Here is an 18377-nt window from a genome sequence, read left to right on the forward strand (position 1 = left end):
TAATTTTTGCTAAATAGACCAATGCAGCACAGCATGCTGTCGGATATATACAGATAATCAATAAACAATTCAAAATAATATGTTGATGTTTGTACACTGTCAAAAGCATTTCGTGAAACCTGAGATTTCTGTATTGAATATCTTAACTAAGATCTTTACACACTACAACACATATCCCCAAACTGCTACAATAATTGGTAAAAGAAAAGTTTGTAAAATGTATTTTTGAGTAAAGTAAAAAGAGGTGAAATCTCATATGTATATATGTGTGTGTGTAAATGTAAATATAATTATACATAGTAAATGACTGAATTTTTTTTCTCTTGTCATCTCACACTTATAAATATACTTGCGTTGTATTTCATTATGGTCCTCTATTTTGAAATATGTCAACCGGAAGTGGTTGTGGATTTTTGTTTTGCAGTGTTTTTAACGTCAAGCTTCCTGGAGCACCGGCGGCTGAGTCAGTTGCAGTTGCGCTGAGCGAAAACGAAAGATGATCTTGGTTTTTAATGATCGTTAATAATTTATTCCACCAGACATGAATGTGATTATGACGAGTAGTGAAATAGTTCACTCGAGGAGTCATTTATCGGGGAGATCATTATATTTTTCCATAAATAACGTAGATTAGCTTTATGTCTGGTAATCTGGTTAATGATTCTATGATTTTAACCAGTTAACTTAATGTTATTTATCAAAGTCGTTCATTGTTATTAAACTATCTGCGGCAGAAGACGTGCGTGACGGTGTTGAACTCCACGAGCCGTGCAGATATGGGATAACAGCAGTAATCAGATTAAACGTGTTAGACTTCACTGTTGTACACGAAGTACGAACCTTTATTAGTTAAATGCTTTTCTGATATATATATATTTGCCATTTGATGGGTGTCATTAAGTCACTTTATCAATTTCAATTCAGTTGTTTTGCATGTTGTCAATGTCATGGATCCAAACAGTCAACAGAGTGGGAATATGGAGGAAGTGAAGATATTTGATCCATCCATTCTTCCACCATGTCTTGATCAGATAGGTAATGTTTTGAGTGGCGTCGTTTTATTACTAGTTTAAACTTGTGTCATAGTGGGTAACATGCTGATGCAGACTTGATTCTACTCTGCAGATTTGGCTTATTCGGACAGTGATGTCCTATCAGAAAACCACTGTGTGAATGAAGATCACAGGATGCCTTCAGACCCAGAGGGGCTCTTGGACTCAGCTGACCCTACATCAGAGGAGAGCAACCAACCGCAAGAGCCAAGTTCAACAGATATGCAGAAGCTCGACATCGATGATGACAGGCCTCTGTGTGCCGGTGGTTCGGAGACTGATTCTGGGAAAGCATCCGAGGACTCTGCATTAGTTGACAATGGCCAAGATGACTCGAGTGAGTTTGTTGTAACCGTGTTAGCCCGGGGGAAGATGGAAGAGCAGGGAATGGGAATGAAAGGAGCCTCGTCCCCTCTATGCGACACACCTCTGGGACCCCCTTCGCACAGGAACGAGGACGTGACGGCGGAAAGTTGGAGACAGCACAGGAAGCATGTGTTTGTGTTGAGCGAGGCTGGGAAGCCCATTTATTCCCGATATGGAAGTGAGGAGGCTCTGTCCTCCACTATGGGAGTGATGATGGCGCTGGTGTCTTTCGTGCAAAGTGGAGACAACATCATCCGTTCAGTCTACTCCGGTAAGTTCTTTGTGACGTCCAACTGATGGAAAAGGGCATGCTTTTTAGCTCATTTACTCGTAATCTTTCTCTTCTGGGAAAACAGACCGGAAATATTGATGACTCATCTTGCACTCAGGGGCGTATGCTAATCTTTAGCCAATCAGGTGCTCTCTATAATGAGCAAGCTCCTCATCTATCCAATCATCTATCTCATGACACTGACTAGGAAATCATGGATCTTTAAGTGTTTCATTTAATTTCACTGATTTGATTTTTCATGTAACATGAACTGTTTTTTTTAGTGAGTAAAAATGTGCAAATGTTTCAATCTTTTATTTAAAATCCTTTAAATTCATTTTTATGAAAAATGTCTTCTTTTTTTCAAGAAAGAATGTGACAAACATGCATACAATCCGTGTATTTGACTCCAGCATTTATCAAGCTTTATTAGCTGTAGTTCTAAAGGGAAAAAGCTTTTTTCTTAATAAGTTTTTTTTATATATAAAAACATACATACAACATTTTTTACGTTTTTGAAAGAACTCTCTTGCGCTCACCAAGTCTGCATTTATTTAATCAAAAATACAGCGAAAACAGTAATATTTTACAATATTATTACAATTTAAAATATCTGTTTCCTATTTTAATACATATTAAAATGTAATTTATCCTTTTGGCAAAGCTGCATTTTCAGTAACACCATTACTCCAGTTTTCAGTGTCACATGATCCTTCAGAAATCATTCTAACATGCTGATTTAGTCCTCAAGATCCATTTCTTCTTCATTATCAATGTTAAACAGAGTTTTGCTCCTTAATATTTTTGTGAAAACTGTTAATACATCTTACTGACCCCAAACTTTTGAATGGTAGTGTATATTGTTCACATTTGTGAAAATGTAGCTGATGTCTATTAGACCAAAGAACAACGAATCATCTACCTAAATAACAGCTTAAATGATTTAATCTGGTTTCCTCTCTCCTGATAGACGAGCACACGGTTGTGTTCATGCAGCGGGGTCCTCTGGTGCTGGTGTCCGTCTCCAGCAGCCGTCAGTCAGAGCAGCAGCTCCGCAATGAGCTTCTCTACGTCTACAACCAGATCGTCAGCATGCTCACGCAGGCCAGCATCACCCGCATCTTCGAGCACAAGAAAAACTACGACCTGCGTCGTCTGCTGGCCGGCTCGGAGAAGATTCTCGACGGCCTCCTCGACCTCGTGGACTCAGACCCCAGTCTCTTACTCTGCGCTGTGCACTGTCTCCCCTTGGCCTCGTCTCTCAGGGACTCCCTCAGTCAGATTCTCCAGAAGGCCATCACGCCCAACCTGGTCTTCTCCATCCTCATAGCCAAGAACCAGCTGCTCACCATAGTGCAAGAAAAGATGGTCATCGACGATGCCCGACTGGAACCTGCCGACCTCCACCTTCTGCTGAACCTCATCGGGGCGTCGTCCGCCTTCCAGGCCGGGGAGATCTGGACGCCCATCTGCCTGCCCAGTTTTAACCCTGACTGTTACTTTTATGCTTACATCTCCTATCTGGACCCTCCTGAATGTACTGTTTGTCTGGTTCTTCTCTCCACCGATAAAGAGGCGTTTTATTCGGTAGCCGAGTGTAAGAGGAAGATCGAGGAGGCTATGCAAGCGCAGAATGCGCTGAACGCCATATCGAAAGCTCACTCGTACAGCGTTAGTCAGGTGGGGGTGTCTGACCTCAGGCATTTCATGTACAAGCCCTTCGACGTGCCAGACAACCATCGGCAGCTGACGCAGTTCACCAGGTGAGTCGTTTGAGGATTGAGAGTCTCGTGAAACCTTTTGAGAACATGTCCATCTTATATTTCATCGCAAAATAAATAAGAAATTATAATTTTACTTTAATGTTACTAAAATAAGGCTTCTTTTTCTTAAAGGGATAGTTCACCTAAAAATTAAGATTCTGTCATCATTTACTCGCCCTCAAGTTGTTTCAAACCTGTATGAGTTTCTTTCTTGTGCTAAACACAAAAGAGGGTATTTTGAAGAATGTCGGTAACCCAAACAGTTGATGCATCCCATTGACTTCCATAGCATTATTTTCTATACTATGGAAGTCAATGGGGTCCATCAACTGTTTGGGTTACATACATTCTTCAAAATATCTTCTTTTGTGTTCAGCAGAAGAAAGACATTTATACAGGTTTGAAACAACTTGAGGGCGAGTAAATTGACAGAATTAAAACATTTTGGGTGAATTATCCCTTTAAGATTTCTTTAAGTGTTTTCATGAGAGTTTACCACATTTGTTCCTCTAATTCTCATTAACATGATGCAAAAAAATTCTCATTATTTTATGTTGTGGCTGATATCCGATAAATGCAGATATTAAAATTCTATTTTGTCAGAATAAAAAAAAATTATATATATATATATATAAAAAAAGAACCCACTGATTGTAATGTTACATAAAATGTCTTAATTTTCTTCATGCAAGATATAGCTTTTCTTTCTTCTTTAGATATTTGGATAATATGTGACCTGGACTTTTTATTTTATTTGAATGAGATTAACTCATATTTTACCGCTTGTTATGAACACCTTGCAATTTATCTGATGTTCTGTGATTGCAGTATGGTTATTGTTAGCTAGAACTAAAACTATAAAAAATTGTTTATTAATTGAAATAAAAAAACATTAAATAAAATATAAATAATACATCAATAAATGTAACCAAAAATAAAAAATGCTGCCTTGGTAACTACCTGAAATAAGGTGAAGTACTAAAATGACAAACTTAAACTGAAAATATAAAAATAAAAGGTATTCAAAATGTGAATAAGTGCTATAAACAATACATAATAACTACTTGGTTTCAATTTTCAACTTTTAAAAATTGATTTATGTAGCACTTTGCAAACGAGAAAAAGCCTTTGCTAATGTTGACATCAGATTTGTCCTCAGCATCTCCACAAATAACTTTTTTACAGTATCTCTGAGCTTAATATTTTCACTGTAAACCTCTCACATATTTCCCAAATGAATTTCACTAAGGACAGAAATCGAAAGCACGCTTTCTTCATTTATCCTATTGTTTGATGCCAAATGCATTGGCTTTTATTGAGAGCACTCTGTTTGTCATGAGATGTTCTTTACAATCTCGGACCACTAATATAATATCTGAAAATGTTGATGAATGACATACAGAAATTAGATCTAAAGCACAAAGACGCCATTGTTTTCCTCTGTCTCATGGCTTCTCTGCGCAGCCCAGAGATGGAGGCCCCTTACGGCAGTGAGGAGGAGCAGACGAGACTCCTGGACCTGTACAGAGACATGCACAGCCGGATCCACAGCACCTCACGCCCCCTCAAGCTCATCTACCACGTGGCCGAACGCGAGACTCTGCTGGCCTGGGTATGTGAACATTAGCTGCTGTCACACGCATCTGTTCTCAGTACTCGGAGAGCAAAACATGTTGATGTTGTGCTTTCCACCTCGCCTGGTGCTTTCACACGCTCTCCCGGCAAGACCTTGAAAGATCGAGTTACCTTTAAGGCCTCTGAGCGGCGGTCAAAATTTGCAAATGCAGATTATGCAAATGAGGACCCTGACCTTGCTCCAAATGGAGTCGCGTTGTGATTGATTATTTGGCTGCGTCCTTGAAAATATTCTCAGGTTAATTACGAGTTGCCCAAAGCAAGTGAATTCAATTTCTCATTTCAGGTCACGAGTAAATTTGAGTTGTACACGTGCTTCAGCCCCCTTGTCACGAAAACCTGTGCCATCAACGCCATCACCAAACTGCTGCGCTGGATCAAGAAGGAGGAAGACCGTCTGTTTATCCGATACCCTCCGAAATACTCCACAACCCCCAACCCCAGTAAGAGCTCTAGAGGTAAGAGTCAAACCGAATCAATTATGTTTCCTGGTCTTTTGCAAGATTCCCTCCATCTACTGACCATTTGCATTGATCTGGTTTCAGATGGACATTGATCTCACCGACCCGCAGCGATCCAATCGCTAAAATGGCAGGACGTGCATCTCTGCATTCTTAACTCAGTTTAGTAATACAATGGACTTGATTCAACCAAATGATCATAAATAAACCACCGTGGGTAAATAAGTTATGTAAAGCTGCTGTTTGTTTGTTTGTCCATTTGACATCCTGGACTGGATCTGATTTTATACATTTAAGTAAAAAAAAAAAAACATATTTTGTGAAAATGATAAACACCACAAGTTTACTCAGCAAAAGGTCCAATAAAATGTGGATTTTTTTCTTCAGAACTGGTGGCAATGGCTGATTATTGAAGCTGTAACTGGATTGTTTTACTTTAAATTTGGTCATGTAATTTGCATATAGATTAGAAACTATTAATGCGATAAACTGAAATGATCAAATTTGGTGTCCCGATGTCTGAATCAGAATAATTTAGCATGGCTGCTCGAGCTGTGCATTTGTCACAATGCACCTTTTCTGGTTGTTCATTGTACTTGTGATGTATTCTTTTAGAGGTTCACTTTGACTTTGTCTTATATGGTTTTGCATTTGAAACCAAACAGACCAAACCTTGCTCCATTTTAATTCAAGAATATGACATGAGCTGAAACATATCAGAAGATCATAAAATTCTGTCTTTACTATGGGATTAATGTTCTTTCCTTTCTGTTTTCAGTTAGGTTACTGCACAGCATGTGTAGTTAAATGTTGTATATGACTTTTTGTTTCCTGTTTGATTTTCCAGTCATGAATTGTGACATTTACTTTTCTGGCATGTGCACCTGACTGTCATCAAATCATAAGCTCAAGATCACCATAAAATGTAGGTTAAAACCACTGGACTTAATAGGAAAAATACTCAGTGTATGACAATATACTTGCAATTTTCTCAAGTTTGCATTTCTGGAAAAAAACAAAACATTTGTATTCAAGAGGAATAATATATTGGTGCTGTAATAAATCTGAGGTTGCTCAAGTACATCTTGTATTTTTGAACTCTTATTTACTGACATGATTGCTAAATTTAGAACGGGTAACATCAAGACATTACTCAAGTTCAACTTGTAAACATGAAAGATACAGAAACACATCAGCTCAACAGTCTTTTTATTTCTCGTTTGAGAAAATACTGTTTCAGACATTTTTTGTTTGGTACTATTAGCTTTTTCACAGGCTTTAAAAAAAACAACACATTTCTCTTTTACTCTGCGTACATGATCTAAGAGACTACTTAATATTTTATACTATAATGTTCTCTCACTTTAGACCACCAAGGAACAATTGCATTAAAGCAGTAATGCTTCCTGAACAATATAAAGCTCTGTAGAGCTGTTAAATTAAACCTTCTCAATTACTATTAAATAACCTTTCCATAACAACTCCGAATAAATTAAAATGACGTACAAAGTTTGTCATTAATTTACATTTCAGATTTTAAAAACACATCTGTGCATATTTTCTACATACATGCATTTATATTTACAGTGATCTCCACCCACAATTACAAGCTTGACATCCATTCTTTAAAATAAACGGGCACTAACTTAAAAAAAGGACACAAAATAGGAGCTTGGTGTTAGTGCCAAAGAAATGAATAGCATTAAGTGGCATCTCACAGTAGGTAAAACAGCTATGGTAGTCAAACACCAGACGTTTTAGAAAGACAAGATCTGATAAAGACGAAAAGCATATATGATCACGCTAGAATGATTAACCAGCAAATCTAAGGGCAATAGGACTTTTTTTTGTGCACATGCATTTCCTCAGTCCAGAAATGTATCCAAGTAAACTATTACAAAATGCATTTCAGCACAAAGTTCCTGAGTCGTACTGCCCGAACACCCCTGGTGCATTGGCAACATAAGTGATACCATCACCTCACATTCAATAAAACTGCCGAAAATGGAACGAGTGGCAAAACATTTTCAACATACAAAAATAAGTGCAATTAGAACAACTGAATTTAAAACATTCTTAGAAATCTTGGTTGATTGAGAACATTAAAAGGGAATAAAACCAGGTTTTGATTTATGATGTGCCTTGAGTTTTGGAGGGTAGGAAAACCGGACAGAAGACAAAAATTATCTTATAAATCTGCCTTCCACTGGTATAAAAACCAATAAACATCTTTTTGAACGTACCTTCACTTGTATCTTACAGTCAGTTTAGACATACATTTGATAGAAGTCTTTCATATAAAATTTGAGGGGTTAAAAGTGGAGTTTTCCTGCACGTGGCTCAGGTGTGTCATCGCCCTGTCATACGCCATGTGCACTGACTTCCGCACATTTGGTTTCTTGCCCTCCATCAGACGCAGTCTGTCTACAGTGTCGTCAATGCCCATGTGATGGAGTTTGTCCAATGGTAGCCACTGCCTTAATAGCAAAACAATGACATGAACAGGCTTAAAACAAGCTTGCAGGTTTGAAATACATTCCATGAAATGGATTCGCCTTACCAGGTTCTTTTTGTATCGAAAAACAGCACAAGAAAGAGCTTCTCCTCGGTCTCCTCTTGTCTGCGTGTACCCAGATCCAAGACGTCTGTAGGAGGCACTGGGATGGGAATGCCGTTGTGAAGAATTCCTTCCCGGGGCATGTTAGCATCGACAACCTGTTGAAAACCATTATTAGTTTAGACTAGGGTAACTTAGACACTAATTCAAGTGTCTCATGAAGACACACAAGCATAAGCGCAACCGCATGTGATCCTTACCATTGCGGGGTATGAGGGGTACCCACGACATTTTGCCCAAACCAAGGTTAGAGGTTCCATCTCGTCATCATTTTGAGAAGTGTCTCTGCCTACAAAAGTAAAGACAAAATAACGATAGAACAAAACGAATAAAAAAAAAGAAAATAGTTCCTTTAAGGTCTTTGTTGGACCCACTTGTATTAGTAACTTCATTCTCCTCCTCACCAACAGGAACTTTACTGAGAGCTGGTTTACCACGACTGCGCTTTGGAGGTGAGGAACTGCAGAAAACATTAGCAGACAAATGGTTTTAAATTACTTCTGTGTAATAGGCACCTTGCTTGAACACCTGGTATTAACATCTGTGTCAGGTGATGCAATCTCAAGTGGTCAGTGCTAAATGCAGGTGTAAAAACAGGTCATAAAACCAGGTTTCCATCCATATACTTATGGTAATTTTTGGATATTGCATGAAAAATATAAATAAAAAAACTACATTTTAAATTCTTTTGAGGCAAATAAATGTTTTATTCAGTGAGAAAACATGCACAAACTCAAATATATCAAAATGTAATTTAATTTATAAACTACTAATTAAATTCATAAATAAACAGTATGCAATTTAAGATTAGCAAAAACATCTGCATATTATTGCTAAAACATTTTTGCCACTTCCGGGGAAGCAATATAATTGAAATTGAAATGTTTTGTAAGTATATTTTGCTCTGGGGTGAACTTTTTTTGCACTTTCTCATCATGCAGTGACACACCGGGCGTGTTTACACCTGGTCACTTCATGCGTTTTCTCTGATCGGATGGCTATCCGATCGGGAAAAGACCAGGTGTAAATGCCCTCCGAAACGCATTCAAGACGGATTTAAATCCGATCATTCAAACCACTTCAGGAGGTGGTTTGAGACGCATTCCAAACGAAACTGGACAAGTCTGGTTGTTGAAGCCACATATGTTAATTTTACTCCTAGAAAATGTTACAAAAATAAGTGTGTGAGAGCATGTTGATATGAAATGACAGCGCTACTGCAACACACATCTCCACAGATGAGTAGCCTGATATCTCTTCAGAAAGCCGACGCGCACTGCCGCAAATAAAACTGAAAGTAAGTCGCAGACGCTCAACACACACAATCATCTTCATTAAAAGTAGTGAGACTAAATGATCTTACCAGTGCTGATGCCGCTCTCTCTCCTGCTGCAGTCTTTGATCTTGAAATTAGCTGATGATAAATAAAATGCAGCTCATATCTGTTGCTTTCGTTGACGTGAACTCCGTTAAATTTGCATATATCGCCGGAATTGAAGATCGGATTTATATTCGTTTTGCGGAGACACATTTATGTGGCCAAGTGTAAATGGAACGGTTTTAACAAATCAGATAGCTATCCGATCAGTAAAAACACATGAGGTGACCAGGTGTAAACACCCCCACTGATGCCACAAGCCAACCTAGCATTTAAAGCACTCAGTTCAGACAGCATCCATTACCTGTGTGTTGGGAAGGTGGGAGTGCAGCTTTCTGAGTCGGATGAGTGGCTGCTGTGTCTCTTGAGTCCATTTGCGAAGCCTAAATAAAGAGCATTAGAGCGCGTTAGCATATTAAACACATTGCGATGGACATGACAGCACTTAAATCACTGGTCAATAAACTTGAGTGATCGTCTTAGATATTCCAGTACCATTCTCTTCTGGCCGAGAGTGGGCCTTTTCGCCTTCGTTGTCCGAGCATGTACTCAGTCCTCTGGATCTCAGCTGGTGAGGGGACGGAGAGGGTGATTTTGGGGCTGGTGGTGCTGGCAATAATTTGGCTGGTGCGGTCTGCTGTGGCGATGCATCATTTTCGCCTTTGCTGACTCCGTTTTGCAATAAAACAGGCTTGTCCTTTGTCGGTCTGGCTCCGTTTTTTGCTTTCTTGAAGAGGATTGATGTCCGGCGACCCACACCCATCTTGGGTGAATCAGACCTCACCTCTGCGGAGGAAACCCTGTTCACAGCATCCTCCTGAGGGCTGGTGTCCTCCTCTTTTGTGTGGAAGTTCTCATCTTCTTCTAAAGTCTGATCGTGATTTTCTCTCAGGCCTCTTTCTTTTCCTTTCGCCCTCTGTTTTCTGCTGCCAGGTTTATTTGACTGCGCTGGAGTGGTGGTCCGTCCCGTCTCGAGGCAGAACATAGGCGGGTTTGGTGGGGAATCTCCAGGTAAAGGTGAAGAGGCTGGACAAGTGGGTTTTTGCGCTTTCTGCGATGTTGATTTTTTGGGGTCTTCAACCGTGGGAAGAAATGAATGGTTAACTTAAACTTGTAGATAACTTTTAAGGAAGTTTGAATTAAAAGCTAATTAATTATTCATCACTTGATGGACTGGGTTGTAAGTCTTCTGCCAAGGTCTATTTTGCCTCAGTAAAAAAAAATATTATTTTTGGACAGTTTAAAATAACAAATAGTAACCATTATTGTTATTAACTAAAACTTTTTTTTAATGTTAATTGAAATAAAGCAGAAGTAAAATACATGAATGACGAAAAGCTTTAACTTAAAATGTAAAAAAAACTACGGTAACTGAAATTATAGGTTAAAGTGGAAGTTACCTGTATTGGAGGTTATGTAATCCATCTTCTCCTCACTCTTTCCCTCTTTGCTCTTCTTCTGTTTCATTTTCCCATTCAGCCGTCGTGGGTTGCGGTCCTGCTGGCTGATCTTGTGACGGAGGCTGTTAATTTCTCTGCGCAGCAGGCGCATGCGTTTTGTACGACCCCCGCTGGTCCGCATAGACGCCACCAGATCCAGTTTGTCCAGCAGGATTTTCAGCTGGTCTTCAGGACACATGTGCACACGATTTTCAGGGTCCAAAAGCAAGTCAACTGTATTTATTCGATGAAAAAAAAAAATTTTATTAAAAATCAGGCATCACAACAAGAATCATGGGCTACTTTTATCGTGTTTTTTTGTCCGGTTTGAAACTTTAAAATGACATGAGGGGGAATTGATAATGAGAGCATTTACATTTTCTAAACATCAGAAAGATTAATCTCGTCATTTAAAGGGTTAGTTCACCCAGAAAATATAATTTCTGTCAGTAATTACTCACCCTCATGTTGTTCCAAACCCGCAAGATCTTCGTTCATCTTCGGAACACAAATGAAGATATTTTTGATGAAATCCGAGCTCTTTCTGACCCCCCATAGACTACAATGTTATTACTACTTTCAAGGCCCAAAAATAAAGACTTTATTCAACAACTTCTTCTCTTCCGTGTCAGTCTCTGATGCTGTTCACATGAGGACCACGATACATGCGTGTGGTGCTGACGCAGGAGCCGGCCAATACTGAGCCAGCGTTCTGACGTATAGCCCAGAAGCGCTGCATTGTTTACGTGAACAGTGTCAGAGATCGACACAGAAGAGAATAAATTGTTGAATAGTCTTTATTTTTAGTTCTTTTGTACACATTATCGTCGCTTTATTACATTAAGGTTGCACCACTGTAGTCACATGGACTATTTTAATGATGTCTTTACCTTTCTGGGCCTTGAAAGTAGTAATAACGTTGCAGTCAATGGGAGGGTCAGAAAGCTCTCGGATTTCATCAAAAAATATCTACATTTGTATTTCAAAGATGAACGAAGATCTTGCGGGTTTGGAACAACATGAGGGTGAGTAATTAATGACAGAAATTTCATTTTTGGGTGAACTCTCTCTTTAAGACTGTACATTGTTTTGTTGACTGTTAAAATTGGAAAGCTGCTCACCTTCATCACACCAGGACACTGTGGCATTGTGTGTGCTGGGCTTGTCTGGCAGGTGCATGCCTGTGCTGGGATCAAGGCCTATGCTGAGAGCCTGATGTTGGGCGTGTCTCAGGACAGCTCCGCCCACCTCTCGGAGTTGCATGGCAGCTTTATGGAACATTGTGTCATTGGAGTTGTACCTCAGACAGTTGGATATCATGAGATTGAAATCATTCTCCAAGTCAGCCACAGATGAGTATTTATGGGCCTCCAGTTTGTCATGCATTGTAGAGAAGTCCATCGGCTCACAAACAAACTCCAGATAATCTGGAACCTGGGAAAACAATACAGACGACATATGAAAAAAATAATAATAATCTTGCTCTTTTAAAAATAAAAAGGTCAATCTACTATGTAGACACTAATATTATCAGCGGGAAGTCCGCCCAGACTATGGAAACTAAGCTGCAAAAGTGGGTCATTTAGAAACCATCATGGTATTGACATAAAATTTGCATATTAAAATATGACTGGCCACATGTATACATCAATGGCATTAAAAATTAGTAAGCTGGTCCACCCTGATGAATGAGTCTGAACTACACCAAGGTTTGAATGGTTAGCATAGTCTATTTAGCCCTTATGATAATAACATTTTTCTAATCAATATTTATTAAAAAATCTAAATGTTAAATACATTTTTATACAATATATTTACAGACTGTTAGTTTCTGTTAGTTAATGGATTAATTCATATTAACAAATGAGACCTTATTCTAAAGTGTTACCAAGTTATTTTTTGCAAAGGGCCCATTTCCTTACCTCCTTCAAATTGACAGGTGTGGTGAAAATATGATCTATGTCTTTCTCCTGCAGCTGTTCCAGTGTAGAGCGCAGAAACACCAGCGCAGGGCTGAGCTGCAGCTCCAGAGCAGCCTGCTGAAGTTTCATCTGGTGAGAGAAGAGAGCCAATCGATTCTGTGAATTAGTAATTACCACATCCTGTTCCTAATAAGTGATGGTTTTCAGAGAACAGGGTCTAGAGAACGTAACAAAAGAACATTAGACAGAGGGGATGTGTCACCTGTTCTCTTTTGAGTCTCTCCCTCTTTCGTATGAGCTCAATAAGAAGTCGAGCTTTTTCCAGGTCCTGTCGAAGCTTCTGCCAATACTTCAGCTCTTCCCTGACAGCCTGCAACTTTGCGTCTGGCTCTCTCTGAAAAGTCATTTAAAAAATAAAAATCTGTAAACGCAATGCACATACAAGCAATCTCTGGTAATTTAACACACAACAACACAAGTGATAATTTTGTCATTTTTCTGCTCTGATTTTGGGAGAAAATGTGCAGAATTCAAACATGGTTAAATGTGTTACTCATAACTGAAAACGTGATCAAATTAGCCATAATGTTTAATAAACTAATAAACAAACATGGGGTAGGGAAAAGTGTGAATGATAAGCGATGCAAAATTTGTAGAAATCTGCAGTTTTCTGCTGTCGTAGATTCTGTGTGAGTTTGGTTATTTAGAGTTAGTATAAGTTATCACACTTTTGACTGTCAACAACAGCGTAATGTGTTACAGCACACTAACCTGCTCAGATTTCTGAGTCTGTAGATGAGAATGGAGCCGGCGGATGAGTGGCACTCCGTTACGAAAGTGACGCTTCAGCAGCCAGTAATTGTGGAGTCTCTGCATAAACTGATTTTTCCTTTCAACAGAGACCCCTGTGCAAATCTTGTTGAGCCTATTCCAAAAATATGAAACAAGGCCAACTGTTAAATTCAACATGAAACATTCACAATTCTCATTTTTCTTCCGTAAAGTGACAAATTTCTGAGTAAAACAGGCTATTTAATAAACTATTTTGATTGTATTTATAGGATTGTAAACACTAAGTGTGTAAAACTGGAAGGGAGTCAGATCTAAAGGCGCTTGTGAGGGAAACAAGCGTTTTTTGTTTTGTTTTTGTTTTACCAGGATGAGGAGGTTGAAGAGAAAATTCACCCTCAAAAGCATCTCAATGTTTCCTAACAGTAATTATTTAAAGTATATATTTGTTTGTTATTATTGCCATAACACTACTACTGAACTGCATTGAATTGTTTGGAAAAGTGCTATATAAATCAAATTTGCTTACTTACTGATAAAAAATAAAAATATTTTTTTGAAAGAAGTTATTTATGCTCATTATAAACATTTAGGCTACATTTATTTAATCAAAAATGTAGTAAAAAAACAGTAATACTGTGGAATATTATTACAATTTTAAATAATGGCTTTTTATTTCACTATATATTTAAAATGTAATTTATTCCTGTGATGGCAAAGCTGAATTTTCAGTCTTCAGTGTCACATGATCCTTCAGAAATCATTCCAAAATTTTAAGTATTCTTTAATGAATGGAACTTTTAAAATAACAGCATTTATTTGAAATAGAAATCATGTTACAATGTAAAAATCTTCACAGTCACTTTTGATCAATTAAATGCATCCTTACTGACTGAATAGAAATATCATTTCTTTTTAAAAGTCTTATTGACCCCAAACTTCTACAACAGTATCCTAAATGGTAAACATAACATTCACTGGAAGTCACTTCCACACTGAAATACTTCTACACGCTTACAATGAGGTCAGATCAAAAGACCAGACATAACCAACAAAAGAGCAGACGTAAACATTTACCTGAAAGAGGGGATCTGCGGCACCAGCAGGAGGGGCACTCCTGTCTTCCGCGAGGTCCCGGCTGGATTCTTCTGCGTTTTCTTCTGTTGTGCAGCTGAACCTTTTTTCCGCCCATTCTGGTTCTGCTGCAGCGGAGGGCCTAATGTGTATGACCTCTGACCTCTGTTACCCCTGCCCCCGACCAACCCATTGTCTTCATCCCCCTCAGTGCCCGTACCAGGGGGCGAGTGGTTCTCGCAATAAGCAGTTTTCTTCACAGTAAAAGTGGTGCCGTGCACACCGGTTTCCCGCACAGGGTCGATTTTCATATAGAGACCGGCTCTCTGGGCGCAAGTGACGTGAAACGCCCTGTAGCAGTTTGCTTTGTGGCACTGAATAGACGCCCCCCTGCCTTTCTGTTTGCACAGGTAACAGGTGAGCTTCCATCGCGCAGGAGGAATGTTTTTCACTCCCTCCACGGGCTCTAAGAACACAGTGTTGGCAAAGCACAATTCAGGGATCCATATGGCACAGATGACGTGGGCCCAACTTCCGTCGCTGGTTTGTTTGAATGCACCTCCCCGATTAGGGCAGAGGACACAATCGACGGGTCGCGACGGGGATTGCAGACAGCGCCTGCACAGCCACTGGCCCTCGGGGATGTAAGGCACCCCGTAACATTCCTGGTGCACTGCGAGATTGCAGATGTCGCAGAACAGGATGACGTTGCTGTTGAGACACTCGTCGTCAAGGCAAACGCAACAGTAGGCATCCTCGTCGATGGTGCTCTGGGACAGCGCCTGGCTGCGGGACTCCAAAATGGACTCTCGCTCAAGTCGGTCAATCAGTAACTCAAAAGTGTCAGGGGGGACGGAAGCGTGGCCATCGGACACTCGCTTCTGATTCACCATCTCTAGCCAAGCCATGTCCTCCTCGTCCATGTCATACTCGGCCTCGTTGTCCAACTCCTCCCCGGACTTCTCTATGTAGCGATAATAAGCCACAGGAAGAGGAGGGGCTTCTGAGGCCATTAAATTGTCCACCGTACGAAATGTAGGCTTTGGCAGGGGGATTTGTGAATGAGCGACCTGACTTTGCAAGCCATTCTGAGAGCCAGATCTCTTTTTGGCTGCGTGTTTGCCATCTTTCCGCTTGCTTTTAGACACAGTTTGTTTGTTTCCCAGTCTTTGCTCACTGTTCTCTTTGTTACTGTTGCACTCCGTCAGATCCTGAGCCAGCATTTCGTCCTCGGTTACGACGGAGAGCTGGTCGTAAATGTTGATCCGGTGAAGCCTTCCCTCCAGCTCAACCTCCACCATTTTCTGAGCCTGCGCATACGTAAGAGTGTCTCTGGTCATAGAGAAGTTCAGTCTGCATGGAGAAGGTGGACAGAGTAGAGCGTCCATGTCGGCATGGCTGGATGGACCAACTTGACCCTGATCCTCTCCTCTGCCAAAGCCTCCAGCCCTGGATTGGCCAACTCGTTTCTTTAACTTTCTCATTGAAGTTATCCTCTACATAAATGTTAAAATATGAATGGACATAGGTACCTGTAAGAACAGAAATATACATTACCAATATTGACCAGATATCGCTGAATAAAACTTCTCAAGGCAAGACACTACAGGCAAAACCATTGTTTTTTCATGCACTGGTCAATTTGGAGATTTTGGGCTATTTCGCTTCATAACAGGTCTTCTTTCAGACTAGTAGATAGAAAACATCCCAAAATACACATTTATGTGTTTCTTAATTCTTTTATTATTATTTACGTCTGTTGATTACAATTACAATTGCATATCTTTAAAGGCCGTTTTATCAAAATGACTTATGTCTTATGCACTGAGCCACAAATCTCCAATTCAGTTGCACCAACATTTTCAGTTTTATTCCAATGAATATTATGAAGGTTGTTATAGAGGGACGTCTTCATATATAATTGGTCTGGTGGTTTATATAACACTTTATTCCTAGAAACATCGTTTTTGTGATTTATGGACTAAGAAGAGGTAAAACTATAAAGAACTATCCAAAGTCCCCTCTGTGAAAACTCATAACATGTCCAAATGAAAAAATCTAATTATCAAATTTTGATTTCTGTTCTACAAATGTATGCAAATTTGTGCATATAAACATATAATTTCAGAAAACTTGCCACACAAGACATTTGTGATAAATCTATGGGGAGGATATGGTATATTAGTTAAATAATTTTTACCTATTTACCTGTTGTCTTACTCTTGCCTTACCATAACAACCATCTTAGACCAACAAATCACCTTGGTTTTAACTGTTTTTAGCAACAACAGGACTGTCAATCAGCACATTTGAATAAAAACATCACAATCAAATGTAGCAGCGAATCCACTCCTTCATGATGTGTTTGCTGTAATATAAAAAGTGTTTGCTGTTTATTAAAAATAAACGCTTCATTGAGATCAATAAATATCTAATAACTACTAAATATAAGGGGTTTCTCAAATTAACAGATACACATCTTCTACAGTGTGCAATGTGCGTGTCGCTCCATTTGTAACGTTGGTAATAAATGTATATCAGGTGAACCAATAGGATGCCGTGCTCATATCACGTGAATAATGCGAGCCAATCACCGGGCAGACCTTCAATTTTTCCTCGACCCAGTTGACGTAGTTCGGTTGCAGAGCGCTAAATACCAATCCTGAAGCGAGACAGACGAGTCAGTCAGCCATTTTAGCAGGGCTGATGGACAGTCTCAACCTCGATTGTTTTTCTTGATAACAAACTCTGACGGTGCACTATGCCTTATTTTCACTTTGTCAACCAAACGACAAATAATTGCATATGACGCTATAGCTCCGTTGCATACAATGCCGTATGTATATGCAGAGAATAAAGCACTTGTGTGTAATAAAGCGCCGTGTACATTCAGCAAAGGCAGAGCTAGTAAATGAGCGCCTTCCCGTGCTGGAGCCATATTTGGAGAGTCCAAGAAAGCAACCGCAGCGCTACTACCTGCCCCCGCGAAATTACTGTTTACAGAAAGCAGTGCAGAATAAATCAGCAAACTTACTCTTTTATCGATCGCTCGAAACGAAAGGGAATGCCGGTCATATCCAGGGGCGACAGCGTCCTCTTCTGTAGCAAGACGGGCTTCCTCAACCCTCCATTGATGAGACTTCCCACAAAAACGTTTCTAAACACACATCCCGGCTGTTTACACAACACTATCACCTTGACATGGAGTCCGAGTGTTTCAAATAGGCGCCTGACATTATTGCAGAGTGTTCGTGTGCATTGAACGTTGGTTTGTAATTAAATTGGCAAGAAAAATACGCCCCTTTAGAAAAAAAGGCGAATTCTCGGCGTTGGGCTTTGCACTTGGCGCGCGCATCATGCGCACTGCTCTGCCATTGGTGGAAATGGTCATCGTGAGGCCACGGAGTCTCGCTAAACCCAATAGAGGCTTCGAGCGGTGAGAAAAACAACTCGAGAGACTTCCCTGAAATGTTTGCGCGCATAGACTCCATGTTCACAAGCTACATTAAACGCCCATGTAATGTATTGTTTTACTGTGCAAAAAGAACATAATTTCTTGATAGCAGTTGAGATAGTAGCTAATAATACAACAACAATAATAAAAGCCTAT

The 18377-nt window shown here is 39.7% G+C and overlaps 2 protein-coding genes across 4 annotated transcripts; one reads left to right on the forward strand and one right to left on the reverse strand.

Annotated features, from left to right (window-relative positions):
- Positions 1 to 366: 366 nt before the first annotated feature.
- mon1bb (MON1 secretory trafficking family member Bb) lies at positions 367 to 6649 on the forward strand. The gene is made up of 7 exons (XM_079596705.1): positions 367 to 832; positions 925 to 1035; positions 1126 to 1689; positions 2660 to 3452; positions 4917 to 5064; positions 5374 to 5545; positions 5633 to 6649. The coding sequence occupies exons 2-7, from the start codon at positions 948 to 950 to the stop codon at positions 5641 to 5643; spliced, it is 1776 nt and encodes a 591-aa protein (XP_079452831.1). The 5' UTR covers positions 367 to 832; positions 925 to 947; the 3' UTR covers positions 5644 to 6649.
- Positions 6650 to 6740: 91 nt separating this feature from the next.
- On the reverse strand, positions 6741 to 18072 carry brpf3a (bromodomain and PHD finger containing, 3a). Of its 3 annotated transcripts, none has more exons than XM_079596702.1 (13): positions 17802 to 18072; positions 14771 to 16299; positions 13676 to 13829; positions 13167 to 13298; positions 12905 to 13033; positions 12104 to 12416; positions 10944 to 11216; positions 10039 to 10617; positions 9848 to 9926; positions 8570 to 8625; positions 8366 to 8454; positions 8109 to 8263; positions 6741 to 8025 (listed from the first exon to the last, which is right to left on the reverse strand). In XM_079596702.1, the coding sequence occupies exons 2-13, from the start codon at positions 16249 to 16251 to the stop codon at positions 7842 to 7844; spliced, it is 3624 nt and encodes a 1207-aa protein (XP_079452828.1). In that variant the 5' UTR covers positions 16252 to 16299; positions 17802 to 18072; the 3' UTR covers positions 6741 to 7841. The 3 variants fall into 3 exon arrangements, with proteins under 3 accessions (XP_079452828.1, XP_079452827.1, XP_079452829.1); XM_079596701.1 differs by having other exon boundaries at positions 8540 to 8625; XM_079596703.1 differs by lacking the exons at positions 6741 to 8025; positions 8109 to 8263; positions 8366 to 8454 and adding an exon at positions 9529 to 9579 and having other exon boundaries at positions 8540 to 8625; positions 17802 to 18024.
- Positions 18073 to 18377: the final 305 nt, after the last annotated feature.

The sequence above is a fragment of the Phoxinus phoxinus genome, assembly GCF_949152265.1.
Source record: "Phoxinus phoxinus genome assembly, chromosome: 22".
NCBI classification, from domain to species: domain Eukaryota; kingdom Metazoa; phylum Chordata; class Actinopteri; order Cypriniformes; family Leuciscidae; genus Phoxinus; species Phoxinus phoxinus.